Source organism: Colias philodice, chromosome 21 (assembly GCF_061535455.1).
Source record: "Colias philodice isolate Cphi_HAF_F1 chromosome 21, ilColPhil1 Martin Lab GWU primary, whole genome shotgun sequence".
NCBI classification, from domain to species: domain Eukaryota; kingdom Metazoa; phylum Arthropoda; class Insecta; order Lepidoptera; family Pieridae; genus Colias; species Colias philodice.
In genome coordinates this window covers 6,759,806-6,781,827 of record NC_143106.1, presented here as the reverse complement: position 1 = coordinate 6,781,827, position 22,022 = coordinate 6,759,806, and the positions used below count along the sequence as shown (strand labels likewise).

The 22,022-nt window shown below is 34.3% G+C and overlaps 2 protein-coding genes and 1 non-coding gene across 3 annotated transcripts; all 3 read left to right on the top strand.

The window, feature by feature from the left end:
• The first annotated feature begins 98 nt into the window (after positions 1-98).
• LOC149479003 (armadillo repeat-containing protein 2) lies at positions 99-15,123 on the top strand. The gene is made up of 21 exons (XM_089708470.1): positions 99-312; positions 1,766-1,879; positions 4,488-4,620; positions 5,002-5,131; positions 5,440-5,573; positions 5,830-5,921; positions 6,085-6,223; positions 6,407-6,611; positions 6,793-6,895; positions 7,887-8,059; positions 8,458-8,654; positions 8,935-9,103; positions 9,419-9,533; positions 9,637-9,686; positions 9,765-9,896; positions 10,213-10,369; positions 10,741-10,884; positions 11,147-11,380; positions 13,060-13,136; positions 13,385-13,509; positions 14,689-15,123. The coding sequence occupies exons 2-21, from the start codon at positions 1,774-1,776 to the stop codon at positions 14,846-14,848; spliced, it is 2,775 nt and encodes a 924-aa protein (XP_089564596.1). The 5' UTR covers positions 99-312; positions 1,766-1,773; the 3' UTR covers positions 14,849-15,123.
• Positions 12,547-12,618, top strand: TRNAW-CCA (transfer RNA tryptophan (anticodon CCA)). Its single transcript has one exon. It is a non-coding gene; the product is annotated as a tRNA-Trp (tRNA).
• Positions 15,124-16,139: 1,016 nt separating the features above from the next.
• Positions 16,140-21,919, top strand: LOC149479002 (uncharacterized). The gene is made up of 9 exons (XM_089708428.1): positions 16,140-16,204; positions 17,687-17,802; positions 19,832-20,071; positions 20,709-21,017; positions 21,120-21,185; positions 21,271-21,333; positions 21,414-21,494; positions 21,578-21,637; positions 21,743-21,919. Exons 2-9 carry the CDS (start codon positions 17,701-17,703, stop codon positions 21,917-21,919), a joined length of 1,098 nt encoding a protein of 365 aa, XP_089564554.1. The 5' UTR covers positions 16,140-16,204; positions 17,687-17,700.
• Positions 21,920-22,022: the final 103 nt, after the last annotated feature.

The window sequence follows — 22,022 nt, the reverse complement described above, 5'->3', positions numbered from 1 at the left end:
AGGAATTTTCATGATACATATTATGTTTAATATTTCCGAAAAATACGCTCTAGAAATACACAAACATTCAGTTAGAAACTTTACATATTAGTAGCACACAACCATATATGAGTTTTTATAATTGTTTTTCATTAATTTGTCAAAATTGATAAAGTTGTCGATATACATCATACAGTGAATCTTTCAAATAGGAGCATCCAAAAAATTATATTGAATTGAATTGAGGAAAGTAAACCTTTTCTATGATTACAATTAATATTATTAAAATGAAAATTTAAGTATATCGACATGAGATGCCTTTAAACTGTTAAGGTAAATAATTTGGTCATTTTATTGATAGATCTAAAGGATCTAAGAATTAAAAAGAAATATGCAGATTTTTACTTCGTCAAAAAACTAAAGTTCCTTCGTTCACGTTCTTTTTAACCACCTGCCAAAAACAAATTGGAGGGAGCTCCATAATATTATGTTCGACTGTAGCTGTATGTATTTTTTATATGTATAATATAATATAAAACATGTACCAACTACTGAATAGCTTTACATTTTAGATTAAGTCAATTTATTGAGTAAAGCTATTCAAATTAAGTAACAGGAAAATTAAATAAGTAGATACATAATTGAAGACAGAATATAATAATAAATACCGAAACAGAAAAGCTCAAAAGGACAATAAATCAAACAAAACAAAGACTCAGGGCTACGTTCAAATAACAAATAATGCCTTGATTCACTAATTACGTGTCAGGAATGTTTGAAAATAGTATCCACGGCAACAAGGCATATAAACTAGAGCACCCGAGGAAAAATCGATTTGAACCTTATCATTGCACTCAAGACTCTGATAAATTAATAACAATTTATTGATATGAAAGTCCTTTGGATTCTAAACCCCTGAAAAGAAAACCAAAATATGTATGTGTGAAATGTATGAAACACATTTAAAAACCGTTGGAAGAATGACGCGTAATTTAAAAATGTAAAAAAAAGCTGTTAATTAGATCATATTATTGTAATTAGTAGGTAATTATTATTAAACTTAACTTGTGAAATTAATGTCATATCAAAATGAATAGGGGAACCGGGAAGTTAACAAAAGAAAATTAAGTTATAGGAATAGAGAAAAGTCCAGACTTCAGTATACCGTGAAACGTGTGTCGCATCGCCCGCCTCAGACACTATTAATAGTTAGAAACTATCGCAAATGTAACACAATTTTTAAACTTTTTGCCCTGAAAAAACTCAGGTATATTTTGATCTCATTTATTAGCGATACGTAAAGTTGAGTAATAAGTAATCGGAATTATTCTATGCAAATTATGTAAAAGTATTCGTTTTTGTTTGTAAATTACACTCATAATGTTTTTTTTTGTTTTCATACTTTTTACAAGATATACTTACAAGGTTTCCTCTGCCACTTTCCTTAAAAAATCCTAAAAAGAAGTTTTAGTTCTTTATTCAAAAATTCACATCTGTAACAATTTCTTTAATTAAATATCACGAGAATATTTTTAATTAAATACAATATGTTGCAGATTTATAAGCCCGTTCATAGATATCTCATTTATTTCATTCATACTTTTTCCTTGCAATCGTCAGTTAGCTAAATAATTAATGTTGGTAACTATTATCTTTATGCTTGGTAGTTGGTACCAATAAAATCCATTTGTTTGAAATTAAACAGAATTGAACATGGGGCATTTTAAGGGTTAATTAAACCAATCGAAACTAAAAATATTATGATTTTGAAAATTTAACTTAAAAGGTTGTAAAATGGAGCGCGGTACAAGGCGGGGGCAAGGCGCACCGTTCTACGTGCCCCCTCGACGGAAGACATCCGCAGAGATCATAAGCGAAGCCCGAGCAGCCATAAGTGGAGGTAAAATTTTGTAGTGAAATTTTTATTAGTCGCTTTAATAAGTATTTGGTAGGGGCACATAGTTATTCTAATACCTACTATAGGTACGTTGGGGGATAACTGGATAAGTTATGTGTTTGCGTGCTAATGTGAAATTAGTAGTTGTGTCGCGCCGTTTCACCCGCGGGCAAAAGGAGGAGGTTGTCTACAATGCATCATACATAAGCTACACCATCGGCAAGTATCATCAGAATCTGTTCAGTGGTTTTCACGTGATAGGATAAAAACATACATTCTTACAAACGTTCGCTATTATAATACAATTTTTTTAATACCTAGCATTAAATGGGAGCAAAATATAAGAAATCTAGGATAAAGTTTCATTACCCATTTAAGGGTTTCTGATTTCGATTATATGGTTCCTTTGTGGCTCATAAAATATATCAGTGATTCTTTTATTCACACGACACAACACATTTCGCCATGCAATCAGTATTAACGCGGTCGGGTCACGCTACCTCAATACTGATTTTATTACAGTTTATTGTGCTGAATTTCTTATAACTTACACCAGCATAAAGTGCTGTATTATCCGTTAAATTCAGACTAAAAAATATGGCTTATATACTTGCTTGCTTATATATATGTTACGGCTAAAGGTAGGTGAGAACATAAACTTAAGATTAGCCGGCTAAACTTAGGTTTATTTTCGACGAGGTGTTAATGTTAGTTTGTTCTATCTTTAGCCGGCTAAACTTAAGTGTAACCGCAGGCCCGTGGCTAAAAATGTCGGGGTGGGTAGATTTGGTTACTATAATACATGTAAGGAACAGGGCGAGTGTTTTCTGGCACTTCGCCGGCTGCTGCCGCAGCACGCTCGCTGCGCTCGCTCGGCTCGTGCGGGTCTTAAGAGTTCTAACCTAACCTAACCTAGCCACCAGCTTTCTGCCCTGAGTCGGGGTGGGTAGATTTGGTTACTATAATACATGTAAGGAACAGGGCGAGTGTTTTCTGGCACTGTGCGGGCCCCTCAAGCCCTCCACCGGCCCGGCGCTAACCAAATCTACCCACCCCGACATTTTTAGCCACGGGCCTGCGGTTACACTTAAGTTTAGCCGGCTAAAGATAGAACAAACTAACATTAACACCTCGTCGAAAATAAACCTAAGTTTAGCCGGCTAATCTTAAGTTTATGTTCTCACCTACCTTTAGCCGTGACATATATACTACCTACTTACTTAATGGTAGTATTACGAAAATGTAAATTGCATATATAGGTAAGTACCTATAGCTGTTTATGTACTTAAGTTTCAAGAATGTTTTTCAGCTTATAAACCCAAAAATAGCAAAGAAGGTAACAGTCAAGGTATTATAGAAATATGCGGAAGACGAGGCACCTTGCTACTTTATTTTTGAGTAGAAAATACTTGATATACCTACTTACTTACCTTTTTACTTCCTTTTATAATGTGCATTCTGTATATTTTTGCGAAATAAACTATGCTGGTATTTTGTAATTTCATGTAGGTTCGAAACTCGATTATCTAAAATGTTTTGTAAATTTTGCAATATAGGTAAGTACCTAATTAAATTATGCTCAGTATTATTTAAGTACATCACACAACTAATAGGGGCCATAAACAAAGAAGAAGAATTTAGAAAATGAGCATCATAATTGTAAATCCTTTTGTCTTTTGGAATCAGACGGTATTGGATGCCGAAGTTGATAGCGCGCAAAATTTAAGGAATAATCAGAAAAAATAGATTGAAACATAGTATTTGTAGAGAATTAATATTTTTTTATGAATAAAACGCTCTTTTTCCTTTATATGGAAATGTTATAAAAATAACTTTGCCTTTCGCGATATCCACAACATCAAAGGTCAAATTTCAATGGCTTGTTATCCGTTTCCAAGGAGGCACTCAGCTTTTAAAGAAGTTTCATTTTAATAAGCTTTCTATAGGTATTTTATTTTTGTCTATTTATTAATAATCTTCTGTGTGTTCTGTATGTGAATAGAATTAATATTATATTCTTTCATCGGTTTTAAGATCGGGTGCAGTTATTGATTTTATTTCACTGTTGTTACGTGTGAGCACAGAATAGTGTGAGTTTAATTTACGTCACAATAAAGACAATTAGGTAACAAAATAATTTTCCGAAATTTGTTTACGTCGTTCCTCTGAAGAAATTATTTTTTTTTAAAGTCCGCCTTTTTTGATGTATTTTTGTGAATTGAGAAGTACCAAATCGGACTTTTGAATACGGACAAATGTCTGCATTACGATAATTTTACTGAAATGAATATCCTTAAATTAATAAATACTGATCGACACGAACAATTATTACACATGCCACAAATACTGTATCAAAATAACTATTACTCCTTATTACTTGTATTATTGTATTGTACTTATCTTAACGTATTAAATAAAATACGTATTATATCCCTTTATACAGCTAACACTTATCCTTTACCTAAGGGGTCGCCTGGTAGAGATCACTCTGAAGTGATAAGGCCACCCCATTATACATATTATGAGCATACAGCTGTATGAGATTTACTTCTCAATTTTATAAAAATATGTATAATAAAGTGTTAAATAAATAAATAATATGTAATTCCAGAGATGAGTCCAAGTGGATCGAGCCTGGGCGCGCTTCGCCCGCTTCGCACGCGCCGTCCGTTCACACCGCGCGAACCGCAGCGGACACTTTTCAACGAACGCACAAAGAAGAACAGACCGCCTAGTTCTTTTGAGTTAGTTGTTTTTGTTCAATTCTAGAAAAATAAGTTAAATACGGGTGACCGTAGGTACTTCCACATTTTTAAACTAAGCAAGTGCGAAATAAACGAAAAAAAAACCATGAGTTACTTTCAAAATTCAAAACCTCCCAAAAATCTGTTTTTTTTTGTTCGAGTAATAACTACTTTGTCCCTTGACACACTAACGATAAGCATTGTGTTTCGTGCAATGAATTATCCCAAATATCGTAAAGGGAAGAACCACATATTTCAAAATAAAAAAAAATGCTCTCAATAAAAAACCTATGCATCTGCATCATTTAAATTGCTTGTTAGAGCATTGTTTTTAAATAATTAAGTAGTTAGGTATATTATAATTTTATCATTTCTTCTCAGTCTCAAATACATGACATTAGCTGAAAGCACTGAAGAGCTGGTGTCTTCCGGAGCGCGCATCGCAGGCCTTGACGAAGATGATCTTACACTAATAAACGATACACATAATGATATGAAGAAAAAATCTTTGGTTCGTTTTCTACTTATTTTTTATACCAATTTCATTTACCAGCCCCCCCCCCCTAATTCCCCTTTCATTGAAAATTTTTGATAGAAATTTCATCAGCCTTAACATCATTTTTAAAGAACTTCTCTGGGTATTAGAATGTCTCTGAAATGATATTTTTGTGAATTCTTAAAAGTGTAGTTTTGCTCTTTCTCTTGTCTATGGATATTTTGAAATCAAGAGTGCTAATTCAAGAGTAATTATGTATCTATTGTGATTACTCAAATAGTTTAGCACTAATTTTAAGTTTATTTTAACAACGAACATTTTAGAATCGCAACAAAATAGCACCACTGGACAAAACGACCACAGAATGGAGCGGCTTCCCAAAGCTACCTCATCTCAGTGGTAAGAGTAAACCGCTACATCGGAGGAATACGACTTCTAATAGTGAAAGTACTAGTAAGTAGAAATCTTCGAATTTTACACTAAAATCGACAAATTTTGAATTAAATATCGTCCACCCTGGGTAATGTGGAAAAGAAAAATAATTGGAATAGTGAAGTTGACTTTTATAACTTAAAATAAAAATAAAACTCCGGCTATAACAAGTTGTTTTACAAAATATCAAAAAAGTCGCACCTATGATATTTTTTTTTATCTCTAATATTATATTTTAAAACTGTTGTGAATTGAACATTTTCAGTAAACTCTTGTGAAAGCGATCTTTCACAAGCGATTTCAACTAAACCAATTGGATCTTCATCGGGAGACGCTACATACTACAACACGCAGAACTTTCTACCAAACAAATGTAAGAAACATTATAATTTTACTTAACATTCATAGGGCGATTTTCTCGTAAGTATTTTATTAACAATGTTAAATAAATTCTAAAATAGCGGTTTATTTTTGAATTAACGTATTTATTTATATTTATTTATTATTTATTTAAAACATATTTAATTAATTTGCAGCGTTAAGTCCAGAAAAAAGAAGACAGTTCGCGATGGGCAAGTCTGCGTCATGTGACATCAGCATGGGGGAACTGGGGGATGTTGGAATCAAACAGATCGCCGTGCAACTGCCGAAAACTAGATATGAGAATTATGATAAGTGAGTTTTTGAAGTGAAACTTCCGTTGAGAATAAAATTGGTCAAAGTCGCGACATGGGAATACCGTCACGTCATGTAGTAAGGCGACGATTTTGGTATCTTTGAATCTTGCTTTGGCAAGTTTTTTATTCAACCATTTACTATTACAACATTCCTTATACCTAAATTATAAACTTATTACAGAATGACGGTTCTAGAACTTTCCGAAGCGTTGTCCCAAAAGAGCCGCGATGTGGAACGTACACTGGAACTACTAAAAGCGTTACAGAAGAAAATTGAGGTTTCCACACCAACTAATAATTTGCTAGAGGTTGTTTTGAGGTCTTTATACACTCATATAGATGAGGATGATGAAGTATTGGTGGCTATTGCCAGAGCTATGCTTACGGTAAGTTTTTCATCCGTAATTTTTATTAATTGAGATAGAGATTTTATTAATTGGTAATATACAAAAATATTTGGACAGGAACTTTAGTACAGATGGAATTTTAGGCAAATCATTAGTATTTAATAGTTTGATATTTGATTTCCACTATAAAGGATATAATTATGTAGTTATATGTTTCTAGATGCGCGTAACAGGACCTCACCTTGCAGCAGCATGCAAATTGGTGTTCAAAATTGCCAGGAATGATAAAAATGACCATTTCTTTAAGAATAGCAATCTTTTAGGTACGTGCTTTTATTTTCAGACCATTCTTTTAGTAATTCCTTCGTTGTCACTTGAGCTATATTTCCTATCTTATTGTTATCTACTTACTCCGCTAGTTTATCCTTAACCTGTAATTTGAAAAGTACTTCATAAATATATTTCGTTTTCTCTAGCATTATAACACATTATGGTGGTCGGTAATAATATACGCGGGTGCGAATTGTCGATCATATTTACTTTCTCACACATTTCACTCTCATGTTACTAATATGTACCAGTGCAATGTGGCCGGTGTTGCTGGATCGGATTTTTGCAAACATTCCCTGTACAAGATTACATTGTCATGTCACCCATTTTTAAGTATAACACGAATACCTCTCATACTGCACAACCCTCCTTAGTTTTTTGATTGTCTAGTAGAAATCGTTCGTGAGCGATAAGACCGCCTACTGGACTTTAGAGACCAGTAGGTGGACTCTTCGGTCATCATGTGCTGTTTTTATGTCTTTCCGTCAATTTCGTTTGTTTTCAATAAATATATTTTATTATTATTGAAGTGAAAACTTCTTTAGCGGCGTTGAGCACTTTTTCTGTAATGGGTATAAAATCTTAAAACTCGCGTCAGGACACGTGACCTGATCGAAAAAGTGTAAGACGGATACCATTCCAAAACATGCTCAACGTTAATAATCAAGTTTTCACTTCTGCCGGCACTCCCCCAGTGCAACCCGTCTTTTTTACCTACTAATAATAATAAAAATTATATATTTATTTTTGTTGTTTTTGCATTAATACTTTGTTTGTATTTTTGCACTATCCCATAATCTTCTTGCATTTCCTCTCCCGCCAGGTTGCCTGGTAGAGATTGCTGTTTAGCAATAAGGCCGCCTTTTGGGCAAATTATGCTTTTGTATTTATACTTCTTTTTGCATACTATTGTTTTCTCATATTTTGTTCAATAAAGAATTATAAATAAATAAATAAATAAATAAATAAATAAAAAACCACCAGAACTGGTGGTGGAGGGCTGCGGTCGCGCCGAGCCGCTCACGGAGAGCGAGTGCTGCGTGTACGCGGCGGGCGCGCTGCGGTTCCTCGCGCTCGAGCCGGCGCTCTGCGCGCTCGCGCACCGCGCCGGCGCGCTGCACCTGGCCGCGCTGCACCTCAAGATACTCAACACCGCCGTGAGTTTACTACATGCACACATTTTTTTTAATTATTTATTTGGTTCACAACTTGGAATTGACACAAATAGGCTTAAAAACTATTAACTAAAAACATTTGCGTTGTAATTCCGAAATTAGTGAACACATCGTGCATAGTGAAACTACTTATTAACTAACAAATAAAATTTACAAAATACATTTTAAATTAGAATATACAGAGAGACATTACAAGTACACTAATATTTAAGCCTGCTATAATTTACAGTGGAAACAAGAAAACAGACTAATCTTAATAAATCATTATATCACAGAATTTTATTGCTTCCATACACAATTTGTGAAACCGTATACCGAAACACCGAAAACAAATATAAAATCATGTTCCTTTAAAAAAATTCAAACACAACTCTCAACAGAAAGCGGAGCGGCCGCGGCACGTGTCGGAACAAGCGATACACGCGCTATACCAAGTAACAGGCGCGCTTCGAAACCTTGCGAATGCAACAGAGTATGCCTGCTCGTTTGTATCGAGCGGCGCGCTCGCTGAGCTGCTCGCGGCGCTGCGCCTGCACACTGATAGGGACGTGCTTACCAATGTTGCCAGGTGTCTTAGGTAAGGGTATACTGGCTACTATTGTTACAGATGCGCTCTAAAGCTACAATATTAAAAATGTTTTCAATGGTAATTTTATTATTTTATTTTTTCATTTTCATGAGTCTTTCCCAAACAAACCATATTCGATTAAATCTCAATATATTTTTTATTCTTATCCCGATAAGTCGAAATATCTCGACAGCCTTATCGCTAATTCGGTACTCCGGTTCTCATAATTCCTATAACATTTTTTTCGATTCCTCCAAAAATTTCCAATCATTCTAATATGACCCCCCAGCGTGCTATCAGCGCTCGACGCGTGTTGCGAGTGGCTGTGCGCACACCCGCGCAGTGCTACCGCGCTGCTCTCCGCGCTCGCGGCGTGTGCGTCCCGCGCGCCGCTCGCCGTGCGACTGGCGTACACGCTCGGTAATATGGCCGCCGCGGACGAGACAGCTAGGATACGGGTGTGTGAACTACCCTACAATTTTTAAAATTAGCCATTATTACGTTATTTTGACGTAATTAAAGTAAATTTAACAGGTAAAGTAACAACAACAAATATATTAAAAAATTGAAGTTCACGCACATCAGGAGCTACAAAACTGTAAATGAAATATAAAATTCATTATACTTTTGAAACGGTTTCTTCTTGTGAATATTTTAAAAGGACTTTCCAACAAAAACATGTTTTACAAAATTTTCCCAGATCATAATGGGTAAATATGTGTCTTCTCATTAATAAGCTTTTTTTATTTTTTAACATGCTTTTTATGGCACAGATATACAATGAAGAGAACAGCATCGATGTGTTATTAACAATTTTGGAATCATACACAAAACGTAACATGAACGACGCACGGGATCTTAATTCAGATCCAGACCTGCATTTAGTGGGCAAGTATCTCTTATGTAATTAATGAAATTTAATGGTTTTAATTTTTAAAAATAATAAAAATATAACTTTAAGAAAAAATAACGCTAATAAATAACTTTTTAGGTTCTGACCTAGGTGGGTCAGATGGATCTAACGAAGATATGCTAATCAAGGTAATTTAATAAATGATTAAGTATCTGATAATTTTTAATTGTGCATCATAAACTTTTACAAAAATCTTCATTTTTCAGACAGTCAGAATCGTAGCGAACTTATGTCTTGCTGAGAGCGTTGGGAAGAGCATAGCGGAGTCACACGCGGAAAGAACAATTCGGGCTCTTTTGGCTTGTTTAGATGTAGCTGAAAAATCTTTGAACAATGAGGTAATTTATTTTATGTATTTTATTTTATTTATGACTATATTCACATAGGTTTGCAAGTTGCAGGTCTTACAAAGATAGGCATATGATGTGTATTAAAATTCATACTGTAATATCTAAATTGCGGGTACTTCACTGTGTGTTTCTAATTTTTTTTACGAACAAAAGGGAGGCGCTCTAGCACGGTTTCGACATATAATTTTAAACTTGTCATATATTTTTTTAATATATTTTTTTATTATTTTTAATGTATTTTAGTATGTGTACACAAGCCTTTTTTTATATAAAAATTTGATTTTTTTTTATATGAAACTTGTAGTCATCAGAAGAACCAGAAAGTGAAACCCAATCCCAGTGCGAAAGACAAGACGAGTTAGCAATGGCGGCGCTAGCCACACTCAACAATGTGACGTTCTATCTCGAGCCACCACCTTCCCCGCGACGTATTGATGATACGCTGGATTTATTGTGTAAAGGTTTGTACATGGTTGTATTTCTAAAAATTTATCTTGGAAATAGATTTACAAACAGGGGTAGTTTTTTGTATTTGTTTTGTCCATTTTACTTTGTCATCTTGATAAATATTTTCTGTCTATTATAGAAGTATTTTATTCAGCTCAAGAAAGGTTGGGGGATTACTGGTATGTCTTATAGCAGTATTTATTCCAGTGTGGGAGAGTGAGAGGCTTCGTCATGTAAATAAATTACAAGCTTCGTGGGTATCTGTCCAGTATTACTAGGCGTTATGGATTGTGGTGATCACTTGATTCAAGTGACCCGCCTACTTATTTGCTTGCTCTGTTATAATAAAGTAAATATAATTTAAATTTGGAATGCCCTGTACCAGCCACATGCGCATGGGCTCGTGGTTCAGGCCCTGCGGCGTGCGAGGCGCTGCGTGCACTCGGCAACCTGTCGCGGTCGGCGCGCGCGGCGCAGGTGCTTGTGCTGGAGGGCGCGCTTGACGTGCTGCCGGCCTTTCACACGCATGGTAACATTCATCATATAGTTAAAAAATCGGGACAGTGTGAGAGATATTTTAAGCAGAAGCTTTAATCTGAAATGTAGGTTTAATTAAAATCGTTTTGTTACATTTATATACCAATGGAGCTTTAATATTTATATAAGTAAACTAATGAAATTGTAATATATTATGTCGTGATGATTGACGCTGAATATGAAGTTACTAGCAGACGCAATGTCTGCATAATTATGCATTCGCTATTCGCAATATGTACGCTCTCTATCAACAGAGGATGGAAGTGTGCGTTGCGCAGCGGCCGGTCTACTCGTGAACGTATGTGGTGCGGGCTGCGGTGCTGAAGCAGGAGCATTATCCGCAGCCCAAGCGCTAACAGCTGCTGCACATGCTGCTGACGCACCAACAGCTGCATTACTAGCTCGTGCGCTATGGAACGCGCATGCGCACAAACCTCTTGACGCGGATACCGTACAGCGAGCTAGTGACGCGCTCGCTGTGTTTATAGGTAAGTGTGTATGTAGTATAGTACTATAGGTGAGGTTCCTTGTGAGTGTGCGGTGCGGGCTGTGGCGCTGAAGTACTAACATTACCCGCAACCCAAGCTCTCGCGGCAGCCGATGCACTTACTACTGCGCTACTAGCTCGTGCGCTGTGGAACGCGCATGCGCACAATCCGAAAAAAATCAACTCAAACTTAAACATTAATTTATTCAATTAGACTGCTTATAAAAGCACTTTTGAATCGTCTTAACATTTATTAACACTTACCACCGATTTGGAAAGCGGTATCTATGGAGAAGAACTGGCAAGAAAATCCGTAGTTGAAAAATTTTAATTATTCAATTTAACGGAGAAAAATAAAGAACGCAATAATCTTGCATCTTTTAAAAACCTCTCTATAGACTATATGCACATATTTCACAGAACCCGGAAGCAGCTCTTACATTCAATCATCATTAAATTCAATTTCAATCATGGTTGTGGCATAACCCAGTGGCAATATTTCCCGGTGTCCTCATAAAGAATGTATTATAGCTTATTTTTTATAGCTTACGTTATGTCATTTGTTTGAAAACAAACATTTGAGCCGTTACATTCTTTTATTGTGTTTAAAGTTTAAATTATAAATCACGTGGATTACCAATCGCGTAATTAATTAAATAATAGCAGATTAAGAAGACGAAACGTTTTCGTTTCGTCGTTTAAAAACGCATACTTTGTCTTGGGTTTTACCTTATTCTTATCATGACTCACTCATTAGGGATCCGGATAAGTTATAATAATTTGCTAATGACTTCTTTAAATTTGATATCATTTTCAAAGTGATATCCAATATTACACTACTTAACACTTGAACACGGAGATATTGAGTATTTTATATACTTATTCGTTCAATCTATGGGTACCTATTGTAGGTGTACTATAAATATTTGGCAAGTCCAGTTTTTTATTATCTACACACAAATTTCCTTTTTCCTTTATACAAACATACCTACATTAAATAATAATCACTGTTGATATAATAATAACAATAGCATTCAAAATAGCACTTCGGTATTTATAATGTAGGTATGGCAATTACCATTTCGTTCACAGATAAAACAAATTCCTATATAATATATATCTATAGATATAAGAATATATTATACAATTTTAGTCGTAATAACACAGGACTCCGTGGCGCAACGGTAGCGCGTCTGACTCCAGATCAGAAGGTTGCGTGTTCAAATCACGTCGGGGTCAATGACTGTTTTTTTTTATTTGGAAAAAAATAAAGCAAGAAAATATACATACTTATGTAGTTTTAATTCATAAAAATTATAATAATTTTATGACTGAAATTGTTATTTTCGACCCATTTTATCTTTAGCAGTACATTTTCCCTCAGATTATGAAATATGTATATCCTACAATACAATTTGGTTCAGTCCTAGGGACCCTAGGGTTTTATGTTGCACTGTATTGCTATTGGTCATTAGGAAACTATGCAACAGTTTGGTCCCACTAGAACTTTTTCGATGCCTCTAAACTCTAAAGAATACTGACTAGTTAAACGTTACGATTACGTAACGTATTAACGTTCATATATGTTCATATACCTATTTTTTCAACAACCACATTTGATTGAATTTAAAAAACATTTCAATTCTGTCATTGAATGTTTGATATTGAATTCGTTTTCAGACGACGACTCGATATTCAGTGTTTGTGAAGCGGCCTGCGTGGCCGAGCGGAGTGACGTATCACTGTCTAAACAACATGTAAGCGCTTTATCTACTGATTTTATAATTATTTCATTTTATTTAATTTTATCGGGAATATATGTTTTAGTGGGGTAGGAGTTTAGTAGAGTTCTTACTTCTTATATATAGTAATTATCTATATTCTTTAATAATAGAGGCATGCTACCTGCGTGGATTCATTGATGCCTTCTATTGAAAATTGTAATTGTATTGTTTTTTCGTTTATGTAGTTATATAAACTAATAATGATTGTTATTTATCATCAGGTACAGTTTGCTATAAATCAAGAAAATGATCTTCAGTCTATTCAAGAAACATTAAAAATGAACCCAAAGAGTATGGAACACGATCTACATGATCCTAGTTCGGATGAAGATGCTGACAGGACTGGGTAATTTACCTATTTATAGTATATAAATCATTTGTTTAACTTTTTCTTAAAATATCTATTCAATAGCAACACTTTTATTACCCTAGTTAAAATATGATTTTTTTTCTAATTTTTGAAAATTTCTAAATAGTTATCTCTGTTACCTTAATCTGGATTGCATAGGTGTCATTGCATTGATGTCAATAAATACGTAAAATATCTATAACTAGCAATGCCCTGCGGTTTCACCCGCATAGATAGCGATATCGTTACAGTGAAAAGTCTACTATAGGTCGGACTATAGGTTTAATTTTTAATCACATGAAAATCACCTTTACCCCGTCCCGCACTACGGCCTTTTTTTTTTGTTTTAGTGGGGAAATCTTTCATAGATACCCACGGCCTCCGGGGGAGGGGCCGTGGGTTATGTCGGATTCCTACCGACCAAAACCCCACTGTGTTCCGTCAAGACGCATATTGGTAGAATACCTCCGTGACCCCCGCACTACGGCCTGCTCGAACAGTATACCTACTATTTTCTGTAGATTGACACTTTTAAAAATTCGTTATATCTTTTGAATGGAATATCCAATTCTTTTCATTTAAAAAGTATTTTGCTGGTATTGAAACAGTCTACAATAAAACATCATTTAATGGGATAAGGATTAATATATGTGTATGGATAACATGGTTTGATTACTGTCGGCACTTCTAGTTACTTTGAAAACGTAAAAAAGTTGTTGTAGTAACATAACTACTGAAGATGGACATATGGTATCGCGGACTTTCTTGTAGATATTGATCCATTCTATAATACCGTAGAACATTTTTTTGTTCTATCTTCAATAGATTCCGCAGCGCACGCGATGACAGAAGTGTTATTGAGGATTTTTTTACACCTTGGGTTACATTATTGCATTTTTGGTAAGGATCTCATATTTTTTTGAAAATGCAATATAGCCTATGTTGCTCAGTAAAGATGCAGCTTTCTAATGGTGAAAGAATTTTTGAAATCGGTCCAGTAGTTTTTGCGTGAAAACCATACATACATACATACATACATACATACTTACAAACTTTTCCTCTTTATAATATTAAAATATCTATAATATCTAATTATATGTAAACTAACTCATCCCCAAAAAAGGCTCTCATCCCCAAAAATAGGCTCTCATCCCCAATTTTGTTTCCTTGTCACAGCTCCGGCGAAGACCTAGGTTTCGAAGATGGCGAGCTAGAAGATTGTGACTGTGAACCATGCAGACGACTAGCAGCTTGGGAAGAACTAGTTGGAGTTGCCATTCCCTTGTTGGAAAGACTGCGCCCGCCAAGAGCTGACGCGTCTGTGGGAACAGACTAGAACGTTCTAGAATGTTCTGGAAGCTTCCCGCCGCAAACAAATGCGTCTCTTCAACGTTTAATGTGTTCTAGAATGTTCTAGAAGCTTCCAGCCGCGAGCTGACGTGACAAGAAAGCGACTGGAGTGTTCTAGAATGTTCTAGAACGAGCTGACGCGATTGAGAGTCAACAAGCATGTTCTAGAAGGTTCTAGAGGCATCTCTCCGAGAAAAGATGCGTCTGGAATTTGGAAACCGATTAGCATGAAGCTTTGTAGCATTGTAATTTGTATACGATTAAATGCAGTTGTGATATGTGATTTGGGTTTTATTTCTGAACTTTATCGATTACTAGCTTACCGCCCGCGGCTTCGCCCCGCTTTGTCTAAAACCTAACAAATTATATACTAAAACCTTCCTCTTGAATCACTCTATCTATTAAAAAAAAACGCATCAAAATCCGTTGTGTAGTTTTAAAGATTTAAGCATACAAAGGGACATAGGGAAATAGGGACAGAGAAAGCGACTTTGTTTTATACTATGTAGTGATTAGGTACGAGGTTTTTCTTTACGTATCTATAAAATTATCCCATTTTTATACCACTGCATGCAGTGGTATAAAAAATTGTATGCCTTTTACTTTTTAGTGTTTCTAGAAAAATGCTTACAAAAATTTTAACTTAATTCATCTATAGCGACCATAAGGTTTCAGTTCATGTAGAGTTTCTTGAACTCTACATGAAGTAGACTCTACATAAGGTTGTCGACTTTGGTTTTCAAGGTCTAGGTACTTAATTCAGCTAACTTTACCACTTCGTTTCATAGAGCAACCTTACATAAAATACGTAATAATAATAATCTACCTATACAAACATTATCAAGTGAAAGTTTGTAAACTGAAAAACTACTTAGGTACCTATACCTATAGTCTAAGATCCCACAGCAGGATTAGTGCGTTCACAATTTTTTTGCTAAAATCAAACTTTTACCAAACGACTTAGAAAACCACGAGGCGGGACTCGAACCCGCATCCTTTTGCGCCATTCCGGGGTGGATGCCTGACCAACTCAGCCACTCGCGACCCGCCAGATTCTTTATAAATTTATATTTATAAAGCATTTGAATGCCATAAAACCAAAATATCAATTTCGACTTATAAGTTTTTTATTTTTATATTAAAATGGTAATTGTAGCTATTACGTGTACGTATAATGTCATATTTTGAACTTAATCTTGTTCAACCTTGAGCCTTCCACAACCGAAGTAAGGCCAGCCGCCTTGGGCTAAATTATAATGCGAAATGAAATCAGTTCAAAACATATAGTGCACCATTTCGTACAATAATTTCGGGAGTTAATTAAGTGCCTTGTTTAATAAACGTAAGTGGGTTGATTTATAAAATTAATAAATAACCATAACTTAAGCGCTACTAGAAGCCTGCTACTACTTAGGAAGCTGGATATTCAAAATTTTCAATTTGAGTAGGAATTATACTTCCTCATACTTGTAATTTACATAGATATAGTTAAGGTGTTTTACTCGTTAGAATATTTTAATTTAATTAACGATCATTGAAATAAGTAAACCATCTCTTTTGTAGTTTGCATTATGATATTGTGTTATTGCCGGCTTGAGAGAAAGCTCTATCGCTGAATTTTTTTATTTATCAATAATTACTGCTTAAATTATTTACGGTCGTAGGTTTACTGTATCACTGACTCTTGAACTAGAATTCTTATTTGTATAATCTCAGAAGTCCTAGCTTTGTAACAAATTCATACTTTATACAAAATTTGCTTTGACATTGACTGCTCATCAATTTGGTTTTTAAATGAAAGTACATATTAACAAAATATCCGCCAAAATTACATAATAAACCACTGAGGAAGTATTATTGTGTACATAATTGGCCGGATACAAGACATCGGTCCGACAAGTCGTGTCGCAAACCGCGACGATTTGCCGGGAACCTTCGTACTAACACGCCCTTGTATACAGGCCAATTTGTGGTCGAAATTTATTTTTATTGCTTTTTTTATTATGCCCTGGAGGTATGGAAAGTTGAATATAAGGTTATGGTTATATTCTTTATCATAGAGCTTGGTATAGGTAGTAACTAGTAACCAACTAGGAAAAATATTAAACCGATGTCCGAATGTCGGTAGCCAATTAGATTATTATGTAATTATTAAAATAAACAAAATTAATGTCAAATGTTTTTAGTTAAAATTATTTTGAATATCAAAGTGATAGAAACATGCATGTAGGCTCTACAATGTAGGCTCTTTTTCCGCAAGCAACGTTATTTTCTTCTTGTTTTAATTTTACATTTATATTTTATGCATTATTCCCCTGTTATAATGTAGGTATGATAACTTATTCAAAGTAGTTTTTTATCTATAGGAAAGAAAATTGTAAAAGAAATATTATGAACCACCCTGTATACATCACTTACACATAAATTAGTTCGTACTTGGTTATTTACAAGACTTAATATTCTAACCGCCATCGATACCACTCAGAATCGAGAATATAACAAATCTATCTATTTAACACATTGAAGAAAACAATAGAACATTGTCGAAATATATTATATTAAAGTAGTATTTATTAATATTAGAGGTAATACGTATAAAGTGCGACAAACATTTTTAATAAAAAGCTCATTATTAAATAGGTCTTTTTTGTTTTTTACTAGGTGATTAATAATAATTAGTCCTGTACGTAGATCGGCTTAATCCAACTTGCGTAATTTAATAAAATCATGTTAAGTATTAACAAACGACCAATATGTGTCATTCCCTGATATCCCTCATTAAGAAAGTGTATATAAGTAGATTATTTATGTGAATATTATTTAGTTCTTAGTGACAAAATGGCGAGGCCCTTTGTATGTTTGTTCTTCACCCTGACGCTGTTGGCACATGGATTCTGCATACCCACACAATATAGACTTAGAAGACAAATTAATGAATCGGTAAGTGTTTATTTTTTATAACATTAGATACATACTTATAGCATTAGATATACTTATATATAAAATTCTTTATTCTCGTTTGTAATTAGACTCATCCGAAACGGTAAGCCTGAGAATCGAAAAATATCTATTTTTGATAACCCTAACTAATAAGAGTTAAGCGCGTCACACACGGTGAAGATACTATAATATTTTAAACCGCCATCCTGTTACAAATGACCCGAAATTTTGTGGGTCCTTTGTAACAGGATGGCGGTTCTACAGCTGGGGTCGTAGTACGCAATGACAAAAAGAAAAATGATGGTCAGAACGCTGATACCGGATACCTTAAGATACTTTTATATAAAATATTACAGTATCTTAAGATAAAATATTATAGTATCTTCACCGTGTGTGACGCGCTTAAGGCAGAACAAAGTTTGCCAGGACCACAGACTAATAATAATATACTACGTATACAACCAGGACAGTAATTTTATAATTTATAACGATAGGCAATGGACGCGGGTTCGAATCCCGCCACAGGATCAAATATGTACATAGTAGGTTCAAGGTTGGTCAGTGAAAGGGTGCAAACATTATATGTACTTATATTAATTGTGTTGATCTAAGTTTTTGTGTCTTATGGACTGGTAGTTATGGAGTAACTATTAACTAATCTGTGCCGGTACAAAATTGTACAAAATACCTACTCCTAATTTTTACAAATCGTTTGTAAAAAAAACTGGCAGAATAGGTATTTAGATTTGAATTAGAATGTATCGACTTGTACCTAATTATTCATATAATTGATATTCTCTAGTAGGTATAAATTGTGTAGAGTACTTATTTTTAATTTCTTAGAAAATAATACGGATATTTTTTTAAATGACCTTCTCTCGATACCTTTGCACTCAATGTAAAGTGGTTTCCCTTCAAAAAGTAAAATTATTTTTTACCACATCATATTATGCTGACTTCCTGCTCGAAAGCTAGAATTGTATCAAATTTCCGCAAAAGCAATGAAGTATTAAAAATTTATTTAAAGAACATAAAAAATATCAAAATCGCATAATTCGTGAAACAAAATTTACTTTTACTATTTCAATCTTTCGTAATTATTGTAATATTATTCCGCTCGATAAATCATTTGTTAAAGAGTTTATTAAAGTGAAACTTTTATTACATCGTCTCAAACTTTTTGGTCTGTGTAGCGCATGTCGCGTGTATCGCGGCTGATAAGTTTTAGTATCAGCATTAGACACCTTCACTGGAGTTATATTTTCTGAATGATAAAAATAGGTACCTACCTATATTTAAAAGAGCGTTATAATTTTTGAAAATATTAAAAATAAAAAGAGTAACTAATTTACCTTGAGTTTTAAAAATATTTTCTAAAAGTATTTAAATTTAATGAAAAGAAAACAGACACTCATTAAAAATTATTTCCTAAAGATCTTGTTTTTTTTTGTCATTCGTGACCTTATTTATTTATATCTGCCGTTAAGCCAATTCATAACCAATTTAATTAAAAAAAATGGAAACAAAATAACAACGAATAAATATTTCACAACATTGTGCCAATGTGAAAATTAAATTGCAGTTGGTTTTATTTTTATTTTCGAAATTATTTTTTATGAATTAAATCCTTATTACCTAAGGGCGTATTCAGAAAGAAAGCTTGAAACTTATAAGCGCTTATCGGCGCTTGTCATGTTCATATATTTTCCTGTCAGTGCTGGTAACCCGCGCAGGAAAATATATGAACATGACAAGCGCCGATAAGCGCTTATAAGTTTCAAGCTTTCTTTCTGAATACGCCCTAAGTCTTGTGTTTCATTCATTTAATTTACTAATTTGTAAACTTTAAATGACTTCTTATCTATACTTATATTATAAAGCTAAAGAGTTTGTTTGTTTGAACGCGCTAATCTCAGGAACTACTGATCCGATTTGAAAAATTCTTTCGGTGTTAGATAGCCCATTTATCGAGGAATATTAGTATAGATTTAAGTATATTCTGTACATAATACATTTTTATTAATTACAGCTAGAAACAACAGTCACCCCAACAGAGACAACTCTCGCACCAGTGAACGACATATCTTTGGCGGCTAACAATGACGTCGCCAGTGCCCCGCTATCAGTCCCCATCGATCCTCAAGACGGTGGTGGTGATGATGATGAAGATAACACAATCCCACAGGCGCCCAGCGATGGTGGTGGCAGCAGCATTGCCAGCCTGTTCAATATACTAGGCGCTATTCTACCCAGTTCTAGCAGTTCGAGTGTAAGTTGTCTATGGTTTTATTGTAAAGGTTTTTTTTGTACACAGTTTTGCACAGTATTGTGTTTGCCATACACACACCTAAAATATTTTATTTTACAACACTGACGAAGAAATGAAATGCAGCTTATGAAAAAGGATAAATCTATATGTAAACATGTTAATTTAACAATATGTACGTTTATTTTGTTTTAATTTCTGTGTTGAATTTCTTCTTCGTGCACGCCAAATATATTAATATAGTCCGAAAGAAGGAGACAATTGTAAAAAAAACAACTTTCTTTTTAAAAAAATTTTCAAACTAACGACTACTGTCCATATCTAACACATTTTCCGACTTCCGTCCACGCCCGTTCATATTCAAATATGCGCATAGCAATCCTTAAATTGTATGTGGTTATTATTTTTTATGATGGTTTAATATTAATAATCGCACGAAGTTACTCTTTTTTGCACGGATGCACAACTTTCGATTGAGTGAAACTACTGCACATGACCTTTTTACCCTTCAAGACTTCGCACTGGGATGGCATTGGAATGGTTAAGTATTCATTTCATAATATTTTGTGCAATAATAACCAAATTTAATTGAGTTTATTATTTAAATTGTATGAATTTAAAATTCTGCGACCATTTGCAGGTAATGTTACGTAATATAATTAGAACGATGATAAAACGGTTCAATCCGCATATAATATTACGTCGAGAAATAAACGCAAAAGACGAAGAATTTGATTACATTAATGACCTCAAGCCGCCACCGTTTCAAAGACAAGAAGAAACTAGTGAAAGCGAAGATTCTAGAAATGAATCTAGTAGAGAAGAAAACAATTCGGAACAAGATTCAAATTCGAATATTGAATCGGATGAGGATTATGATGAGCCGCCAGGGGGCGGTGATGGCCAAGGAGGTGGTCTATTGGGCCTTCTAGCTGGACTAAGCGGGGGTGTAAGTTCGTTTTAATAATGACTTTGATAGCTATACTATCTAATATCGTCATTATGCCAGCATTTGAAATAGATATTGGTTATAATTTTAATATTATTCTAGGAAGATGGGCAATCAGATTTAGGTTCACTTCTCGCCACTGTGAGCGGTATCATCGCTAACCTGAGTGTAAGTTTTACTCCGTATGTGTGAAATTTAAAAATTAAAATGTTTCAGAAAAATAAAGATTTATACCTATTATAAAATATTGCAGGGCGATGGGATCGACCTAAATAGTCTCATTGCTTCAGGGATTGGATTATTCGTAGGATTACTGGTATGTTGTTACATCTCCAACAAATTATTGTTTATAATGGTCTTTTCTAGTTCATATTACAATATAATTACCATTTACAGTCTGAAGGCGATCAAAACCCAGGAACAATTGTTGCTAGCTATCTTTTGACATCATTAGACACAATTACTGGTGGTGGATCGGTATGTTCTATCAATGAAATGAATTTTTCGTACTTATATCAATAACTCTTTATAGATAATTTAGTAATAATTTTGCTTTACAGAAAAATAACGGAGCATTCTTTGGGAATTTCCTTTCTAAACTAATAGTGGGAACTAGCGCCGTAAGTATTCTGCAAGAAGTAAAAATATGGAGATTCTATGAAATTCCTTCAATAGAATATTTTATTTTTTGAAATTTTTATTACTTTATTCTTTAAAATTTAAAGGCTGGAGACCCAGATGCAAGTTCAGAAGAGAACGGTCAACCTCAAATGAAAGATTCCGCTGGATTCTTTTCAAGTCTTCTAATGTCACTTCTCGGAGAACTGTCCAAGAGTAGCTCTGCAAGCAGTTCGCATCCATGGAGAAGATATATGGAACAACATCAATTTAACAATTCTTAGATTACCTACATACTAATAAAGATATATTTATAAGATTTATAAGTTACGTCTACGTCTACTATCTTAAGTTTTCAATATCGTTTATGTACTGATTATTGTTAAG

Bases quoted from the DNA above. Each gene is read 5' to 3' on its own strand.
- LOC149479003 (XM_089708470.1), top strand. From the start codon at position 1,774: ATGGAGCGCGGTACAAGGCGGGGGCAAGGCGCACCGTTCTACGTGCCC. The intron at 4,621-5,001 runs GTTAGTTGTTTT...ATTTCTTCTCAG, and splicing joins AGACCGCCTAGTTCTTTTGA to TCTCAAATACATGACATTAG. The intron at 5,574-5,829 runs GTAGAAATCTTC...CTCTTGTGAAAG, and splicing joins AATAGTGAAAGTACTAGTAA to CGATCTTTCACAAGCGATTT.
- LOC149479002 (XM_089708428.1), top strand. From the start codon at position 17,701: ATGGCGAGGCCCTTTGTATGTTTGTTCTTCACCCTGACGCTGTTGGCA. The intron at 21,495-21,577 runs GTATGTTCTATC...TTTGCTTTACAG, and splicing joins CAATTACTGGTGGTGGATCG to AAAAATAACGGAGCATTCTT. The intron at 21,638-21,742 runs GTAAGTATTCTG...TAAAATTTAAAG, and splicing joins TAATAGTGGGAACTAGCGCC to GCTGGAGACCCAGATGCAAG.